The sequence below is a fragment of the Ranitomeya imitator genome, chromosome 3 (assembly GCF_032444005.1).
Source record: "Ranitomeya imitator isolate aRanImi1 chromosome 3, aRanImi1.pri, whole genome shotgun sequence".
Lineage (NCBI taxonomy): Eukaryota > Metazoa > Chordata > Amphibia > Anura > Dendrobatidae > Ranitomeya > Ranitomeya imitator.
The window spans coordinates 129,150,960-129,171,560 of NC_091284.1; the positions used below are offsets into that span (position 1 = coordinate 129,150,960).

The following is a 20,601-nucleotide window of genomic DNA, read 5'->3' on the forward strand; positions in this document are numbered from 1 at the left end:
TGACTGAGGTGGTAGAATGGGTAATATTGGGGGTTGTGGGGTTGAAGGCAATGGTGGAGGGGGAGAACAATTATGGAGGTGGAGGGGTGCTGCATTATACTTTGTGGAGGCGACATTATATTCTGTGGGGGGCTGCATTATTCTCAGGACTACATTATATTCTGGGGGCAACATACTATGAGGGGCTGCTCCTCATATGCCCTATGGGGAATGCATTATACCTTATCAGGGGGTTGCATTATACTCTGAGGGGGCTACATTATATTCTGTGGTGGGGCTGCATTATAACCTATGTGTTACAACATATTCTATGGAGGGGGCTGCATTATACTTTGAGGGGTTGCATTATATTCTATGAGGGGCGCTGCATAATATTCCATGAGGGGGCTACCCCCAACCCCTGCTACATAATTAAGACGTGTACTACCTTATATTATACCCTGATATTAGTGTTTTACCACACAATTGGTGGTCTTGTATTTATTTCTATGTACCGTAGCTACATAGTGGGCCCCAAGAATGATTTTCTCTGGTGGGCCCAAGGTGCTCCAGTCAGACGCTGGTGCTGTCCACATACAAATCTGTACAGATGGCACCACTGACTAATAGGGTTGAGCGACCTTGACCTTTTTAGAGTCGAGCCGTGTTTCGCGAAACCCGACTATCTTAGAAGTCGAGTCGAGTGGAATCGGCCGATTATCGCGAAAAGTCGGGTATCGCCCGAAACACGAAACCCAATGCAAGTCAATGGGGGAGCATAGTCGGCAGTGAGTGGAGGCCAGGAAAACACCTACACTGCCCATTTTAATGGCAAAAACATCCATTCTTGTTAAAGAAGCTCGTCAATCGTAATTTACCTTACAATAATTGGAAGGCATTTGAAATTGGGGGTCATTTGGCTAAAGTTGTGGGGGGTAGGGCTGGTTCAAGTAATTAGTGGGCCCAGTAAATCTGGACCACGTCACGGCAGTGGAGCAGGGAGAGGTAAGTATTTAAACTTTGCAAGTGCTGTGATCCTGAGCAAGCAGGGGGGGCCCACTCGTTGGCATTGGCACTGGCACAGGGCCCCTCAAAGTACAGCGGTGTGTTTGCACGGCGGGGGCGCCTCCCACCGGCAGCAACACTTTTGCGTACTATGAGAGGCCCTGTGCCAGTGACGTCGCCAACTAGTATTCCTCCCCCCACCTGATGAAGGAACCTGCACTTTCATCTGCACCTTCCTCTTTGTCCCCGTGTAAGGTGGTATGGTATGCGGGAAGAGGAACCTGACTTTCAGCAGGGTCACAATCTTGCTGTGTAGCGTGCACGGGGAATTTTGCGTTATGGGTCAATGTACCAGCAGACTCCTCTATCACTGGCTGGGCAATGGGCAGGATGAGGAGGAAACACAGATATAGGCCCAAAGAATAAAGTGGGCTAAATGCAGTTCAAAATTGGTAACACAGGACTAACCAGGGGGCATTGCAGTGGAGGACAACTGGAATGAGAGGCTGACACAGAGAGTAGGCCCAAATCAGTAAGTAGTCGACATGCAGTTCAAAATTGGCAACCGTAGTAAACAGGCGGCCCAGCTTTGTTCAGTTGAGGAGAACAGCAAGGAGTGGCAGACACCGATAGTAGGCCCCAAACCAACTAGTACGCCAAATGCAGTTGTTCCATTTAACTACAATTTAATGAGAGCCTGAAGATAGAAGTTCAGGAAAGGCAACCTGGAGAACACCTTGGAGTGGAACACACCATCTCTTTACACCCCATACCCAATTTGTAGGCCTAATGCAATGTAGTTTTCAACAACTACTAAACGAGAGCATGAAGATCGAACCAATGGCGATGAAACCTGGGGAACACCTTGGAGTGGAACACACCATCTCTCTACACCCCATACCCAATTTGTAGGCCTAATGCAGCGTAGTTTCCAACAACTACTAAATGAGAGCATTAAGATTGAAGCTCAGGAAAGGCAACCTGGAGAACACCTTGGAGTGGAACACACCATCTCTCTACACCCCATACCCAATTTGTAGGCCTAATGCAGCGTAGTTTCCAACAACTACTAAACGAGAGCATGAAGATTGAAGCTCAGGAAAGGCAACCTGGAGAACACCTTGGAGTGGAACACACCATCTCTCTACACCCCATACCCAATTTGTAGGCCTAATGCAGCGTAGTTTCCAACAACTACTAAACGAGAGCATGAAGATTGAAGCAATGGAGAGGAAACCTGGGGAACACCTTGGGGAGGCAGACACCGTTAGTAGGCCCTACCAAAGTTGTATACCCAATGCAGTTTTAAAATTCCTAGAGGCTGAAAACAAGACTATTGACGCTCAGCTTTTTTCAAAGGAACACAGCTGAATTGAGTGGCGCAGACAGACACAGGTAGTAGGACTCAAACCAAAAATGTGGCTCACTGCAGCAGAAAAAAGTTACAGGGGTACACAAGCTGCAGTGCTCTGGGCAGTGGAGGACAATTTCAATAGTGAACCGCAGACAGACTTTGTACGCCTACTATTAAAAAAGGATGCTCTATGCAATTATAAATAGGTTCTAGGGGTACACGGGCAGCAGTGGTGTGGTCAGTGGAGGCCTAGTGGAAGGAGTGACCGCAGACAGGCATCGAAGGCCTAAAATAATAACACATGGCTGTAGGCAATTTTAAATTGGTTCCAGGGGTACACGGGCAGCAGTGGCCTGGTCAGTGTAGTAGTAGTAGAAAGAACGGACCGCAGACAGGCATCGAAGGCCTAAAATAAAAAAATTGGGCTGGCTGTAGGCAATTTTAAATTGGTTCCAGGGGTACACAGGCAGCAGTGGTGTGGTCAGTGGAGGCATATTGTAAGGAGTGACCGCAGACAGGCATCGAAGGCCTAAAATAAAAAAATTGGGCTGGCTGTAGGCAATTTTAAATTGGTTCCAGGGGTACACGGGCAGCAGTGGTGTGGTCAGTGGAGGCCTAGTGGAAGGAGTGACCGCAGACAGGCATCGAAGGCCTAAAATAAAAAAATTGGGCTGGCTGTAGGCAATTTTAAATTGGTTCCAGGGGTACACGGGCAGCAGTGGTGTGGTCAGTGGAGGCCTAGTGGAAGGAGTGACCGCAGACAGGCATCGAAGGCCTAAAATAAAAAAATTGGGCTGGCTGTAGGCAATTTTTAAATTGGTTCCAGGGGTACACGGGCAGCAGTGGTGTGGTCAGTGGAGGCCTAGTGGAAGGAGTGACCGCAGACAGGCATCGAAGGCCTAAAATAAAAAAATTGGGCTGGCTGTAGGCAATTTTAAATTGGTTCCAGGGGTACACGGGCAGCAGTGGTGTGGTCCGTGGAGGCCTAGTGGAAGGAGTGACCGCAGACAGGCATCGAAGGCCTAAAATAATAACACATGGCTGTAGGCAATTTTAAATTGGTTCCAGGGGTACACGGGCAGCAGTGGCCTGGTCAGTGTAGTAGTAGTAGTAGTAGTAGAAAGAACGGACCGCAGACAGGCATCGAAGGCCTAAAATAAAAAAATTGGGCTGGCTGTAGGCAATTTTAAATTGGTTCCAGGGGTACACGGGCAGCAGTGGTGTGGTCAGTGGAGGCATAGTGGAAGGAGTGACCGCAGACAGGCTTTGAAGGCCTAACATAACAAAAATGGCAAGTGGTAGAGCACTGTGTGAGCTAGGGGGGGGGGGAACTGTCTTGTGGCCGGCGGTACAGGCCCAGGGCCCCTCCTATTACAACGGTGTGTCTGACGTTGGGTGCGCACCACCACCGCCAGAGACACTTTATTGTACTAGGAGGGACCCAGTGGCAGTGCCGTCGACCAAAAGCGGGCACACCCACCTCTTCAGACAAACAGCACTCTCACGGGTGCTGTCGCCAAGTGTCGATACCACGGCCCCGTGTGGGGAGTTTGGCCATTTAGTGAGGTGTAAACATGTCGTATGCTGGACAATCAGGTGCAGAAAATTACGAGATTGGAAAAGGCATTCAGAATAGTCCACAGGCAAGACCTTTTCATAGGAAAGCTAGATGTCAGCCGGGCAAGGTGGGGCAAAAGATTTCGAAATCCAGTTGTGGTTCATTTTAATGAAGGTTAGATCATCTACATTTTGGGTAGCCAGACGAGTCCTTTTTTCTGTTAGTATTGAACCTGCAGCACTGAATACTCTTTCTGATAGGACACTAGCTGCCGGACAAGCAAGCTCCTGCAATGCATATTCTGCCATTTCTGGCCAGGTGTCTAATTTTGATGCCCAGTAATCAAATGGGAATGACGGTTGAGGGAGAACGTCGATAAGGGATGAAAAATAGTTTGTAACCATACTGGACAAATGTTGTCTCCTGTCACTTTGAATTGATGCTGCAGTACCTGTCCTGTCTGCGGTCATAGCAAAATCACTCCACAACCTGGTCAGAAAACCCCTCTGGCCAACGCCACTTCTGATTTCTGCCCCTCTAACTCCTCTGGTCTGCTGGCCCCTGCAGCTCGTGTGAGAACGATCACGGGCGCTGTGTGCAGGGAATGCCAGAAGCAAACGGTCAACAAGAGTTGATTGTTTGGTTGCTAATATTAGTTCCAAGTTCTCATGTGGCATTATATTTTGCAATTTGCCTTTATAGCGAGGATCAAGGAGGCAGGCCAACCAGTAATCGTCATCATTCATCATTTTAGTTATGCGTGTGTCCCTTTTGAGGATACGTAAGGCATAATCCGCCATGTGGGCCAAAGTTCCAGTTCTCAAATCTGCGGTTGTGCTTGGTTGAGGGGCAGTTTCAGGCAAATCCACGTCACTTGTGTCCCTTCAAAAACCAGAACCCGGCCTTGCCGCGCCACCAATTTCCAGTGGCCCCGGAAAAGCTTCCTCATTAAAAATATAATCATCCCCATCATCCTCCTCGTCCTCCTCCTCCTCTTCGCCCGCTAACTCGTCCTGTACACTGCCCTGGCCAGACAATGGCTGACTGTCATCAAGGCTTTCCTCTTCCTCAGCTGCAGACGCCTGATCCTTTATGTGCGTCAAACTTTGCATCAGCAGACGCATTAGGGGGATGCTCATGCTTATTATGGCGTTGTCTGCACTAACCAGCTGTGTGCATTCCTCAAAACACTGAAGGACTTGACACATGTCTTGAATCTTCGACCACTGCACACCTGACAACTCCATGTCTGCCATCCTACTGCCTGCCCGTGTATGTGTATCCTCCCACAAAAACATAACAGTCCGCCTCTGTTTGCACAGTCTCTGAAGCATGTGCAGTGTTGAGTTCCACCTTGTTGCAACGTCTATGATTAGGCGATGCTGGGGAAGGTTCAAAGAACGCTGATAGGTCTGCATACGGCTGGAGTGTACGGGCGAACGGCGGATATGTGAGCAAAGTCCACGCACTTTGAGGAGCAGGTCGGATAACCCCGGATAACTTTTCAGGAAGCACTGCACCACCAGGTTTAAGGTGTGAGCCAGGCAAGGAATGTGTTTCAGTTGGGAAAGGGAGATGGCAGCCATGAAATTCCTTCCGTTATCACTCACTACCTTGCCTGCCTCAAGATCTACAGTGCCCAGCCACGACTGCGTTTCTTTCTGCAAGAACTCGGACAGAACTTCCGCGGTGTGTCTGTTGTCGCCCAAACACTTCATAGCCAATACAGCCTGCTGACGTTTGCCAGTAGCTGCCCCATAATGGGAGACCTGGTGTGCAACAGTGGCAGCTGCGGATGGAGTGGTTGTGCGACTGCGGTCTGTGGACGAGCTCTCGCTTCTGCAGGAGGACGAAGAGGAGGAGGAGGGGGTGCGAACGGCTACAGCCAACTGTTTCCTAGACCGTGGGCTAGGCAGAACTGTCCCAAACTTGCTGTCCCCTGTGGACCCTGCATCCACAACATTCACCCAGTGTGCCGTGATGGACACGTAACGTCCCTGGCCATGCCTACTGGTCCATGCATCTGTTGTCAGGTGCACCTTTGTGCTCACAGATTGCCTGAGTGCATGGACAATGCGCTCTTTAACATGCTGGTGGAGGGCTGGGATGGCTTTTCTGGAAAAAAAGTGTCGACTGGGTAGCTCGTAGCGTGGTACAGCGTAGTCCATCAGGGCTTTGAAAGCTTCGCTTTCAACTAACCGGTATTGCATCATCTCTAACGAGATTAGTCTAGCTATGTGGGCGTTCAAACCCTGTGTACGCGGATGCGAGGCTAAGTACTTCCTTTTTCTAACCATAGTCTCATGTAGGGTGAGCTGGACTGGAGAGCTGGAGATCGTGGAACTAGCGGGGGTGCCGGTGGACATGGCAGACTGAGAGACGGTGGGAGATGGTATTGTTGCCACCGGTGCCCTAGATGCAGTGTTTCCTACTACGAAACTGGTGATTCCCTGACCCTGACTGCTTTGGCCTGGCAAAGAAACCTGCACAGATACTGCAGGTGGTGCGGAAAATGGTGGCCCTACACTGCCGGAAGGGATGTTGCGTTGCTGACTAGCTTCATTGGCCGAGGGTGCTACAACCTTAAGGGACGTTTGGTAGTTAGTCCAGGCTTGCAAATGCATGGTGGTTAAATGTCTATGCATGCAACTTGTATTGAGACTTTTCAGATTCTGTCCTCTGCTTAAGGTAGTTGAACATTTTTGACAGATGACTTTGCGCTGATCAATTGGATGTTGTTTAAAAAAATGCCAGACTGCACTCTTTCTAGCATCGGATACCTTTTCAGGCATTGCAGACTGAGCTTTAACCGGATGGCCACGCTGTCCTCCAACAGGTTTTGGCTTTGCCACGCGTTTTGGGCAAGATACGGGCCCGGCAGATGGAACCTGTTGCGATGTTGATGCCTGCTGCGGCCCCTCCTCCTCCTCTTCAGAACTGCTGCCGCCTGCACCCTGTTCCCCCAATGGCTGCCAATCGGGGTCAAGAACTGGGTCATCTATTACCTCTTCTTGTAGCTCGTGTGCAACTTCGTCTGTGTCACCGTGTCGGTCGGTGGTATAGCGTTCGTGATGGGGCAACATAGTCTCATCAGGGTCTGATTCTTGATCATTACCCTGCGAGGGCAATGTTGTGGTCTGAGTCAAAGGACCAGCATAGTAGTCTGGCTGTGGCTGTGCATCAGTGCACTCCATGTCAGATTCAACTTGTAATGGGCATGGACTGTTAACTGCTTCACTTTCTAAGCCAGGGACGGTATGTGTAAAGAGCTCCATGGAGTAACCCGTTGTGTCGCCTGCTGCATTCTTCTCTGTTGTTGTTTTTGCTGAAGAGGACAAGGAAGCGACTTGTCCCTGACCGTGAACATCCACTAACGACGCGCTGCTTTGACATTTACCAGTTTCACGAGAGGAGGCAAAAGAGCTAGAGGCTGAGTCAGCAAGATAAGCCAAAACTTGCTCTTGCTGCTCCGGCTTTAAAAGCGGTTTTCCTACTCCCAGAAAAGGGAGCGTTCGAGGCCTTGTGTAGCCAGACGACGAACCTGGCTCCACAGCTCCAGACCTAGGTGCAATATTTTTTTTCCCACGACCAGCTGATGCTCCACCACTACCACTACCCTCATTACCAGCTGACAATGAACGCCCCCGGCCACGACCTCTTCCACCAGACTTCCTCATTGTTTTAAAAACGTAAACAAACTAACGGTATTTGTTGCTGTCACACAAATTACACGGTGAGCTATAACTTCAGTATGATTTAGCTACCCCTTTACAGGTGAGTGAGACCACAACGAAAATCAGGCACAATGTTACACACTCTGTTGTTGGTGGCAACAAATGAGAGAGATGCCACACACGCAGGACTGTCACTGAAGCACAAATGTAAATATTAATCTCCCACTGATTTGATTTTTTTTTTTTTTCAGGGAGACTTTAGGAAAAAAAAATAATAGAATAAAATGATTTTTTCAGGGAGAATTTATAAAACAAAAAAAGGCTTTCTATGGCCCACTGAGTGAGAGATGACGCACACAGGAGTCAGGAGTGGCACACAAGCCCAGAGGCCAATATTTATCTCCCACTGATTGATTTATTGATTTTTTCAGGTAGAATTTAGAACCCAAATCAACCAAAAAAATAAATAGGCTTTCTATGGCCCACTCTTTGTGAGAGAGATGGCACGCTCAGGACTGGCACACAAGCCCAGAGGCCAATATTAATCTCCCACTTTTTTTTTTTTTGTTCCAGGGAAAATTTATAAACCCAATAAAAAAAATAATAAATAGGCTTTCTATGGCCCACTATCTGAGAGAGAGAGATGGCACGCTTAGGACTGGCACACAAGCCCAAAGGCCAATATTAATCTCCCACTGATTGATTTATTGATTTTTTCAGGTAGAATTTAGAACCCAAATAAAGCAAAAAAAAAAAAATAGGCTTTCTATGGCCCACTGAGTGAGTGATGATGCACACAGGAGTCAGGAGTGGCACACAAGCCCTGAGGCCAATATTTTTCTCCCACTGATTGATGTAGTGATTTTTTCAGGTAGATTTTAGAACCCAAATCAAGCAAAAAAATAAATAGGCTTTCTATGGCCCACTGAGTGAGAGATGGCACACACAGGGATGGCACTCTAGCAGAAATGTCAATCTTAATCTCCCACAAAAAAAAAAAAAAAAAAAAACAGGGAGTGTCCTTCAATTACTATCTCCCTGCAGTAATCTCAGCCAGGTATGGCAGGCAGCAATAAGGAGTGGACTGATGCACAAATTAAATAAAAAGTGTGGACAAACAAAAAAGATAGCTGTGCAGAAAGGAAGGAACAAGAGGATTTGTGCTTTGAAAAAAGCAGTTGGTTTGCACAGCGGCGTACACACAGCAATGCAGCTATCAGGGAGCCTTCTAGGGCAGCCCAATGAGCTACAGCGCTGAGGGGGGAAAAAAAAAAAATGTAGCTTCCACTGTCCCTGCACACCGAAGGTGGTGTTGGGCAGTGGAAATCGCTACAGCACAAGCGGTTTGGTGGTTAATGGACCCTGCCTAACGCTATCCCTGCTTCTGACGAAGCGGCAGCAACCTCTCCCTAAGCTCAGATCAGCAGCAGTAACATGGCGGTCGGCGGGAACGCCCCTTTATAGCCCCTGTGACGCCGCAGACAGCAAGCCAATCACTGCAATGCCCTTCTCTAAGATGGTGGGGACCAGGACCTATGTCATCACGCTGCCCACACTCTGCGTTTACCTTCATTGGCTGAGAAATGGCGCTTTTCGCGTCATTGAAACGCGACTTTGGCGCGAAAGTCGCGTACCGCATGGCCGACCCCGCACAGGGGTCGGATCGGGTTTCATGAAACCCGACTTTGCCAAAAGTCGGCGACTTTTGAAAATGAACGACCCGTTTCGCTCAACCCTACTGACTAATGCAAGTTAATGTGCTATTTCACATGAACATTATTATGCACAGACTAAGGGCTCATGCAGACTTGTGTGTATGTGTTGTCTGATTTTATTTGATTTAATTAATTAGCATATGGACCCCACACTGCCCCATGTTATTCAATAGGGCTTAGCTACTTTCTTCCGAGTTTCAGATGACACTCGCCCATCAAGTCAGTGGGTTCGTTGAAAAAAAAAAAAAAAAAACTGATTCCACACGGAACATCAAAGTGTCATCCAATTTTTACGAAACATTTAGGATACGGTTTGTGACTATATAAATGTTTTAATGTAGTTGCATGAATACACATTACACACAGACATCACACGAATGTAAAACACGGACACACAGGTGAAAATTAGAAAAAAAATATGCGTTTTCTAGCTTAAACTAGGACAATTATCATGCTCTTATGCAACCTATACAATGTTCCAAGTGTAAAAAAAAAATCACAGCATACACTAGTCTGATCTGTTTTTTGGTACATACTTGCCAATTAAACTTAATGGGTGCATTAAAAAGGTACAATGCACGACCCCGTGTTTATGGTATCTTTTACAATTAACATACTTAGGTAATTGTATGATTTCAATCATATCATATACATGTTAAACAGACATAAATATGAAAATACAGATGAAGTATGGTAAAAAATAATTCTGGATGACAAATGGGTGATTTTTCATACAGTATGCTGGTCAGAAAGTCAGCCTAATAGATAAGAGTGGACACGCTCTCTATAGGGTTCATATAACCCAAAAAGGCATATTAGTATATATTAACATTCTATAAAAATTCTATGCACTTCTGATTAATGGCTATATTTAGTGTCGTAGATATGTTAGTTGGTACGCCTGGTGTTTGGGTGCCCGAAAATGGTTCCAATCCGTACACTCTATGCACAGCTACCTCTTTTGCAGATGACTAGGGCATCGGGGAAAAGGGTGAGGTAGTAAATATAGTTTAATTAAGAATATTAAAGGAGTCTGTCATTCTTTCAATTTAAGGTCTTTATTCTGGGTGTCTGTGTTTTCTTACAATGTGACAATGGGGTTAGTAATGGGGGCATCTTATTAATGCCTCTCCATTACTAACCTTGGGGCTTGATGTCACCTGACAATACAAAGGGGACATCAACCCCCCCAACTATCATCCCACTTGCCACCGCTACAGGGCAAGTGGGAAGAGCGAGGCCAAGTGCTAGAATTGGTGCATCTTAGAGCATTGGTGCATCTTTATTTAGCCTGGGGGAGCAGTATCCATGGCCCCTTCCTAGGCTATTAATATCAGCCCACAGCTGTCTGCATAACCCTTGCTGGTTATTAATTATAGGGGGACCCCATGTCATTTTTTTTTTGGGGGGGGAGGGTCCCTCATTTTAATAGCCAGTAAAGGCTACGTATACAGCTGTGAGCTTGTATTAATAGCCTGGGAAGCTCCACGGGTATTACCCCTTTCCCAGGCTATAAACCTCTGCCCCAGCTATTGTCTTTCCCTCTGCTGGTTACGAAAATTACGTGGGAGCCCATGCCATTTTTTTTACGAAACATAATGTTTTATTTAAATACATGTATAGTAAGCTGCACACTCTGTCCTAATTGTATTTGTCACTGACCTCTATATATCTATTCTATATATACAGTGGGGCAAAAAAGTATTTAGTCAGTCAGCAATAGTGCAAGTTCCACCACTTAAAAAGATGAGAGGTGTCTGTAATTTACATCATAGGTAGACCTCAACTATGGGAGACAAACTGAGAAAAAAAATCCAGAAAATCACATTGTCTGTTTTTTTTAACATTTTATTTGCATATTATGGTGGAAAATAAGTATTTGGTCAGAAACAAAATTTCATCTCAATACTTTGTAATATATCCTTTGTTGGCAATGACAGAGGTCAAACGTTTTCTGTAAGTCTTCACAAGGTTGCCACACACTGTTGTTGGTATGTTGGCCCATTCCTCCATGCAGATCTCCTCTAGAGAAGTGATATTTTTGGCTTTTCGCTTGGCAACACGGACTTTCAACTCCCTCGAAAGGTTTTCTATAGGGTTGAGATCTGGAGACTGGCTAGGCCACTCCAGGACCTTGAAATGCTTCTTACGAAGCCACTCCTTCGTTGCCCTGGCGGTGTGCTTTGGATCATTGTCATGTTGAAAGACCCAGCCACGTTTCATCTTCAATGCCCTTGCTGATTGAAGGATGTTTGCACTCAAAATCTCACGATACATGGCCCCATTCATTCTTTCATGTACCCGGATCAGTCGTCCTGGCCCCTTTGCAGAGAAACAGCCCCAAAGCATGATGTTTCCACCACCATGCTTTACAGTAGGTATGGTGTTTGATGGATGCAACTCAGTATTCTTTTTCCTCCAAACACGACAAGTTGTGTTTCTACCAAACAGTTCCAGTTTGGTTTCATCAGACCATTGGACATTCTCCCAAAACTCCTCTGGATCATCCAAATGCTCTCTAGCAAACTTCAGACGGGCCCGGACATGTACTGGCTTAAGCAGTGGGACACGTCTGGCACTGCAGGATCTGAGTCCATGGTGGCGTAGTGTGTTACTTATGGTAGGCCTTGTTACATTGGTCCCAGCTCTCTGCAGTTCATTCACTAGGTCCCCCCGCGTGGTTCTGGGATTTTTGCTCACCGTTCTTGTGATCATTCTGACCCCACGGGGTGGGATTTTGCGTGGAGCCCCAGATCGAGGGAGATTATTAGTGGTCTTGTATGTCTTCCATTTTCTAATTATTGCTCCCACTGTTGATTTCTTCACTCCAAGCTGGTTGGCTATTGCAGATTCAGTCTTCCCAGCCTGGTGCAGGGCTACAATTTTGTTTCTGGTGTCCTTTGACAGCTCTTTTGTCTTCACCATAGTGGAGTTTGGAGTCAGACTGTTTGAGGGTGTGCACAGGTGTCTTTTTATACTGATAACAAGTTTAAACAGGTGCCATTACTACAGGTAATGAGTGGAGGAAAGAGGAGACTCTTAAAGAAGAAGTTACAGGTCTGTGAGAGCCAGAAATCTTGATTGTTTGTTTCTGACCAAATACTTATTTTCCACCATAATATGCAAAAAAAATGATAAAAAAACAGACAATGTGATTTTCTGGATTTTTTTTTTTCTCAGTTTGTCTCCCATAGTTGAGGTCTACCTATGATGTAAATTACAGACGCCTCTCATCTTTTTAAGTGGTGGAACTTGCACTATTGCTGACTGACTAAATACTTTTTTGCCCCACTGTATTTACTGTATGTAATAAATCTCTTCTATCCTGTCGGCTCCTGCAGTGATTTTACAGAACACGCCAGATGAATTACTGGCTTTTCTTCTGTCTATGTAATAAATATGTGACATCTGGATATCTGTGTGTATATATCTATTCTAACCTGCCACTCTGTGATTTAACTGTACACGGCACATGACTTGCCAGCTTTTAAAATCACTAGTGTGACTACAGCTTAAGACTTGTAACAATTTTTTACTTTTTCATGGTCAAATATCTTTTTGGTCCATTTTTACCTGAGGAAAACAAGTTGCCTAATAATTCGGCACATCTCGATAAAGGGTGTTGTATCCTTAGGCCGCACTCTCCCTCATTAAACAGATACACATCACCTGATCTGCTTCATCCAATAAGCATTCAAGTTTCTACAGTTTGGAGTTTAAAAATCTGCATAAACATTATGATGGGGTTAAAATACTCACTTTATACACAGTTTATATAGATAAAGATAAAAGAACTTGACACTCCATTATAAGAAGCACACAAAGGTCTGGATTGTGGACTAAAATGTCACTCAGAAAAGGAATGATGTTTTGGTCCACAATCCAGCCGTCTGTCACACCCAACAGATTGCATGTGTGTACCATGCTTTGCCTTTAGCATTATTTTCTGCTTTATCCGCTTACGTTTAGTGTTATTTTCTGCTATATCAGCTGTCTCTCCTCGGTTACCACACAATCCATTGGGTCAGACGAAGGTTAGGGTTGCGGACCAAAATTTCACACATTTTCAGTCTTGGATTCTGTCTGTTTGGATATAGTGGGGAAAAATAAGTATTTGATACACTAAAATTTTGTCCTTGGCCATGGTGGAGAGGTTGGAGTGAGTGTCTGGCCAGGTGTCTTTTATACAGGCAATGAGTCCAAACAGGTGCAATTGATACAGATGAGTGTAGAGTGAGGGGGCTCTTTAAAGGTAAACTGACAGGTCTGTGAGACAGAATTCTTGCTCTTATTTCATGCAATAAAATGCAAATTAATTATGTAAAATCATACAATGTGATCTTTCTGGATTTTATTTTTAGATTCTGTCTCTCACAGTTGAAATGTACCTACGATAAAAATTAGACATCACCATTCTTTATAGGTGGAAAAACTTGCAAAATCGGCAGTGTATCAAATACTTCCCCCACTGTGGGAATGAATGAGTGAGTGTGGTCCATTAGAATTCATAGAGATTGGCTACTGTATGCTTTATTCAACTTCAGTGCAATCATGATACATTTTTTTAAATAGAAAAAGGCTTTTTTCTGATATTTTATTATTTTTTTTTTTTTCATTTCAGAAATCTTTTGAGGACCAGTGAAATGTGCCATTTTTAAAAATCTATAAACATGGCGAATAGCGATAAAGGGCTACAACAAGTCCGAGATATAATTGCAGCTGCTCATAAAGACTGCTCTCTCGCAGAAAAGCTACAGTTTTACGACCGGTGGGCTACACGGTATGAAAAGGTAAGAGATCCTGGCTATCTAGACAAATTGGGTCTTAATCCCCCGACTGCAGATAAAGGATAGGACACATAGGCAACTAAACACAGGATTTATGGCCGGAATAACTGAAAAAAGAAACATATGCTGCTTGCGTAAATACTGTAACATTCCCATGAAATATAATTTGGACACCTGACTGTAACTAAGTTTCTCATGATCTTTAAGATATTTTCCTCGGGGCTAATGCTCAAATAATAATAATAATAATAATAATTTTATTTATATAGCGCCAACATATTCCGCAGCGCTTTACAAATTATAGAGTGCTTGAAAGGAATTTTTGAAACACAAATATGATTTATTTTATTGAATCCAATAGTGGAGGTGCAGAATGTTGGCTCCGGGATTATAATAACCATAGACTGTAAATCTTGAGCTGTAAATTTTGTTCCCAATTAGCAAAGCCTTTCTGTAACGTATGGACGCTGTAGTGGCTCATAAATGGCTCCGGTCTTTAGAAGGACATTTAGTCGTAGTAGATCATAATACAAGAATTGTCATGGGAGAGACCAAAACCTACTTACAACACCAGTATAGGTTATTTAGATCTACCTACCACAGCAATCATTTATTTCCTATACCCCAGAAAGGGGGCTTAATAAATTTGTAACGTTAATCAATCGCCAGATGTCTGCTGCCCCTAGCCAAGTGACAGATAGCATTGTGTATTACATGCTGTACTTTTTTCAGTTGTTTTCAAAAAATGTAGTTCTTCTCATCGGAGTTTTGGTAGAGTATTTGTTGCAGAAATGTCTTCACCAGAAACTCGTCTCTTGACAGGAAAAACATTGCACATAATAATCACATTTTATATTCTTTATTTTGTTTGTTTTTTGTTTTTTTTTTGTTTGAGTAAAAAACGCTGCAAACATTTGTTTCAAGCTGTAGATTTGAAACGCAGCTCTTCTGATCAGCGACTGATTGGTTTGCTGTCCTATGGAAACTGGGTCATGCTAAATTGTCACTGTTTTAATTGACAGCTCGGCTTTCCAGTCTTGAGATGGGCGTGCTGAGCTGTCTGCGCTTTGATTGACAGCACGGTTGTCCAGTTCGGGACTGGGAGGTGCCGAACTTTCTCCAGGTGTTTTCTGTTCCAGAGATTGCCCAAGCTGTTTGCCTCTGATCCCTGCCAGACGTAGTTTATGCTTCCTGGTGAGTGTTTGCCGCCTTCTGTTTTTCTGTGCTCTGATCTTCTGCTTCTTGACCCTTGGACAGTGTTCTCACTACCCCTTTGTTTTGACCCTTTGCTTTGATCCGCTATCTCCTGGTATTTTGACCCCGGATCGTGACCTGATTTATGCCTTGTCTTTTATCTTGATTTTTTACCTGTTGTCTTGGTACTGACCCTGGAACGTCTGACTTTTCTGCCTCACAGTCTATCCATGAGTAGTGACTAGCATCACACTGGTGCATTAAACCATTAAGGACCAGGGGTATTTCCATTTTTGCCTTCCTCCCAAGGCCATAACTTTTTTTTTTTTTTCTTTAGTTTTCCGTCAGTATGGCCATGTGAGGGCTTGTTTTTGTGGGACAAGTTGCAATTTTGAATGTCCCTATTCATTTTACCACATCATGTACTGGAAAACAGGGAAAAAATTCCAAATGCAGTGAAATCACAAAAAAAAGTGCAATTCCACAAATGTGTGGGGGTTTTTTTTGTATTTTTTTTCTTCCTTGCTACGCTGTTTACCGATTGGAATAATTCTTTTTATATATTGATCGGGCAATTATGAATGCGGCGATGCAAGATGTGTATATTTTTTTGTTTGTTTTTTATTCTGAATGGGGCAATTTGAACTTTCATATTTTTATATTTTTTTTAATATTTAAAATTCTTTTTTTTTTTTTTTTTTTACTTCCTCCAATAGTCTCCATGAGAGTCTAGAAGCTGCAATCATCCGATTGCTTGTGCTACATAGAACAGGGCTGCAGTCCTGCTCTATGTAGCAGATATGCTCACTTGCCATGAGCACCAACCACTGGACAGCACTCATAGCTATCCAGCTGTGACAGCCACAGGGGTCTCCTGCAGACCCCGGGTTGTCATGCTAACCCACCGGTGACCCACGGTCATGTGACATGGGTGCTGATGGGAGGAGGTAATGATGCATTTAACATGTTAACAGACGCAGGTGGATCGCGATCTCACCCGTGGCCGTTAGGGGCACATGTCAGCTGATCAGATCAGCTGTCATGTGCCGGAAAAGGTGCTTGCGCCTTGCTGGAGCCCGCACCAAATGGGGAGGCGTCCAATGACTGACACTGCCCGTCTTTGGATGTTAAGGGGTTAAACTGCAGTGATTTTGATACCCTTTAAGTCTTCTCCATTAAGTGCAGACAGCTACTATATCTCCCTATGCACAGTATGTGGAAAAATCTATCGGAAGATAACTAATCCACAGCGACCATAAACATAGTAATATCACAGTACCAATTTAATAAACCATAGTACCACAGTGAAGACATAATACAGTATTGTCATGGGTTTGGAGTATCAAACTCTGTAAAGTCCCTGTACAAATATAACAGCCACAGTGACATCACAGGACAAGGATAATAAACGCACTGATATCACAATACAAAGATAATAAACAGTGATGTCACCGTACAGGGATAATCATATTGGTGATGCCACAGTACAGGGATAATAAACACATATGTCAGTGTAGCACTAATAATATTAATGACATCACAGTGATGTAACAGTGCAGGGATAATAAACACAGTGCTGTTATATGTCAAGTGTGAACTTTACCCTGATACTATGTTTTAAAGTGTGAAATAAAGCCTGGGATTTGATCTGAAGTGCTGAATCCATTTCTTTGTTTTTCTACATGGACTGCAGCACCGATGATACGTCTGCTCCTGGAATAGTGACCACAATATCATTTAGTTTTGCTTAAACAGGTAGAGGGCAAAAACACAACATTTTGCCACAAGGGCCTAAGAGGAATGATGGCCCACATCCATCTCCCATGCAGAAAGCAACTGTTGCCACAGACACATTATTGTACTCACAAGGGCCCACACACTGGTCTTATATGGGGTCCCTTCTCTGCCTGTGTCTGCCTCTGGATGTACATATACCCTAATCCCATTATCCTTTCCGATCTCACAGTTGCACTTATTGGACTTGTATTTTTCAACCGTACCATATAAAAAAATGCAGTGATGTCACAGTACAGGACTCGTATATGCACAGTGATGTCACAGTACAGGAATCGTATATGTGGATCGCCCCCAGACACAGGGCCACGTGTTTCGGCACCGGGCCTCTCTGGTTCGGTTCTGAGGCTGTCACGGTGGCTAGACCCGGTCCGTGACCCTGCTAAGGGGCGTCCAATGAAAGTAGTAAAGCAGTCTGTCGGGGTTCGTGACGCCACCTGTGGTGTTCGGTCAGGGTGACCGACGCTGCTGTGGGGTCCGCTGGGGTGATGGAATGGCAGCTGGATGGTGTACCTTCCCACAGGTGAAGTATGTCCCCAGGGCTTCCCAGTAGGGTGGATTGTGATGGTGAGAGGTGCAGTCAATAATGAGGACACAAGGTTGCAGTCTCTTTACTGAAGACTTCAAGATCCTCAATCCAGAGTACGTTTAACAGGGTTATCAGAGACCGGCCGGTCCGATGGGCACATCCAGAGTTTCCTTCGCAGATGGAAATCGTTGCCTACCACTAGCGCCTGTGTGTTGTAGTCCTATCCTGCTGAGCATTCGGAATAGTCCTCACAACTGCTGTTCTCGTTCGTTCGTTCGTTCTCTACAGCTCTCTCTCGTTCTTTGGTTCCAGATGTTACTAGTTTCTAACGTCCCCCAGGTATGTTATGGCTAGGACGCCACCCATATGACGGGAAGAATTGGAGGTCTTCCGGGACCCTAGAGACACCCCTCTCCCAATGTTGCCCCCTATGTCTTCATAGGTGTAGAAAGGTAGACAGCCAACCTATGATTAACTGTCCAGCGGAGTTTGAAGTAAGGCTTGAAGTCAGTTACTCCTATGGTGTTCCGGCCACCGACTACGCACCTCAGTAAGATGTTGCCTCACTCTCTCGGCACGACTCTTACTGGCTCTCCTTTGTGCTTGATCTCGTTTACACGGTTCCACAATATCCTTCCCTTCGTGTCTTTCTTAGGATACCGCTGCAGGGTGTGCAGGCGTGGTTCCGTTACATTCTGTTCTGTTCGCTAGGCACCTGCCAGGTTTCCACGCCTGACAGGGACCCCCCTGTGTCTTCTCCCTGCAACACCCCCTGCCACGGGATGTTGCCTGGTTCTAACCCAGTCAGCTTCTGACTAACTTCCTCCCCAGCCCCTAGTTTTACCAGTGTGAGGAGTGGCCCAATAAATAAAGCCTTTTTCTCCCCCTAGTGGCCGGAGTGTGAAGTGTAATGTGTTCTGGTGATACCTGTTGTGAATTCTGTGGTCGAGCTCCCTCCTGTGGTCATGAGTGGTACTTCGGCTGGTTCTGTCTATGAGCTTCCTCTGGTGGATGTGAGTGGGGCTGCGGCTTCTGAGTTTCCTTCCTCGGGTGACGAGGTTAAGTCGTTAGGTGCTGCTCTATTTAACTCCACCTAGTTCTTTGTTCCTTGCCTCCAGTCAATGTTCCAGTATTGGTCTTGCTCTCTCCTGGATCGTCCTTGTGGCCTGCATAAGCGAAGTTCTGCTTGTGTTTCTTGGTTTGCTATTTTTTCTGTCCAGCTTGCTATTTTGGTTTGTCTTGCTTGCTGGAAGCTCTGGGACGCAGAGGAAGCACCTCCGTACCGTTAGTCGGTGCGGAGGGTCTTTTTGCGCCCTCTGCGTAGTTGTTTGTAGGTTTTTGTGCTGACTGCAAAGCTATCTTTCCTATCCTCGGTCTATTCAGTAAGTCGGGCCTCACTTTGCTAAAATCTATTTAATCTCTGTGTTTGTATTTTCATCTTTACTCACAGTCATTATATGTGGGGGGCTGCCTTTTCCTTTGGGGAATTTCTCTGAGGCAAGGTAGGCTTATTTTTCTATCTTCAGGGCTAGCTAGTTTCTCAGGCTGTGCCCGAGGCGCCTAGGTCTGGTCAGGAGCGCTCCACGGCTACCTCTAGTGTGGTGTGATAGGATTAGGGATTGCGGTCAGCAGAGTTCCCACGTCTCAGAGCTCGTCCTATGTTATTAGTAACTATCAGGTCACTTTGTGTGCTCTTAACCACCAGGTCCATTGTGTTTCTGAACCACCAGTTCATAACAGATACCTGGTCAGGAGAACTCCTTAGTGCCATCAGACGTACCGCTGCTCCCCTTAGCGGCAGAGCGCCATACTGCAACGACCAGGTCTCTGGGGCGCTGCATATGGACAGTGATGTCACAGTCAAGGACTCGTATATGCACAGTGATGTTGCAGTACAGGAATCGTATATGCACAGTGATGTCACAGTACAGGACTCGTATATGCACAGTGATGTCACAGTACAGGAATCGTATATGCACAGTGATGTCACAGTACAGGAATCGTATATGCACAGTGATGTCGCAGTACAGGACTCGTATATGCACAGTGATGTTGCAGTACAGGAATCGTATATGCACAGTGATGTCACAGTACAGGACTCGTATATGCACAGTGATGTCACAGTACAGGAATCGTATATGCACAGTGATGTCACAGTACAGGAAATAATAATAATAATAATAATAATAATTATAATGTTCCAGTTCAGTTTTACAGACCCTCTTGGAAATGAAAACCAGCTATTGAAATGAATTGCTTTAGGAACCTGCTTTACTTTTACTTTCCAACAGTTTTGATAATTCTGCCACAACCCTGAATGCCGAGGAAGTGAAATCTTTTCTTGCATATACCAGACTCTTTCAATGTTTTGCACATTTGTAAACTGTAAATGCTTGTTCACATGGTGAGTGTTTGCTATGCTTTTTCTTAGCTAGTACAACATTACGCTGCTGATTTTTTTTTTTCCTAAGTACAGAGATTTTAAGAAATCTCATGTTACAGAAAATGTCTGTTCAGTGACACTGTTCAGATTTGCTCATCTAAAGCATATGTCCACATGACTGCTGCTCTGCATTGTGTAAAAGATAAATGGCACAAAGATCCACAGTAAGTCTTCAACGTACCATAATGGCTCTTTATAACCGCAGCTAATGACTTTTACACTATAATGTATACATGACGTAATTTGTATGTTTTTGTCTTTTTTTTCATTAAAGGATGTCTCAATCTTAGAATATAAAGCCCCACGTTTAGCCGCGCAGGCTTTGGCCTCAGTGTGTCCGGTAAATCGAGAGTTGCAGCTTGTTCTGGATGTTGCATGTGGAACTGGACGTGTATCAGAAGAGGTACAAATGTTACCTGCAATAAACATTACAGCCACAGGGGGGCAGTAGTGCCAGTGATATTTCTACGTAGTTATCACAAAACTGTAAAAAGTCTGAAATTGGGAGGTTGTGGATAATTTGGAGAATATTATTGGTGAAAGCGTCTCTGCAAAATTTTATTAACTAA

The 20,601-nt window shown here is 45.0% G+C and overlaps 1 protein-coding gene across 3 annotated transcripts in view; it reads left to right on the forward strand.

The window, feature by feature from the left end:
• The window catches only part of METTL27 (methyltransferase like 27), a 130,491-nt gene that overhangs the window by 61,417 nt on the left and 48,473 nt on the right, over positions 1-20,601 (forward strand). For 2 of the 3 annotated variants that reach the window (XM_069761433.1, XM_069761434.1), the window contains 2 exons: positions 13,907-14,075; positions 20,307-20,435. In XM_069761433.1, the coding sequence (XP_069617534.1) occupies positions 13,956-14,075; positions 20,307-20,435 (249 nt within the window). In that variant the 5' untranslated portion in view covers positions 13,907-13,955. Of the gene's footprint in view, positions 1-13,662; positions 13,770-13,906; positions 14,076-20,306; positions 20,436-20,601 lie in introns of those variants that run through there. The other variant, XM_069761435.1, reaches the window with a different exon arrangement.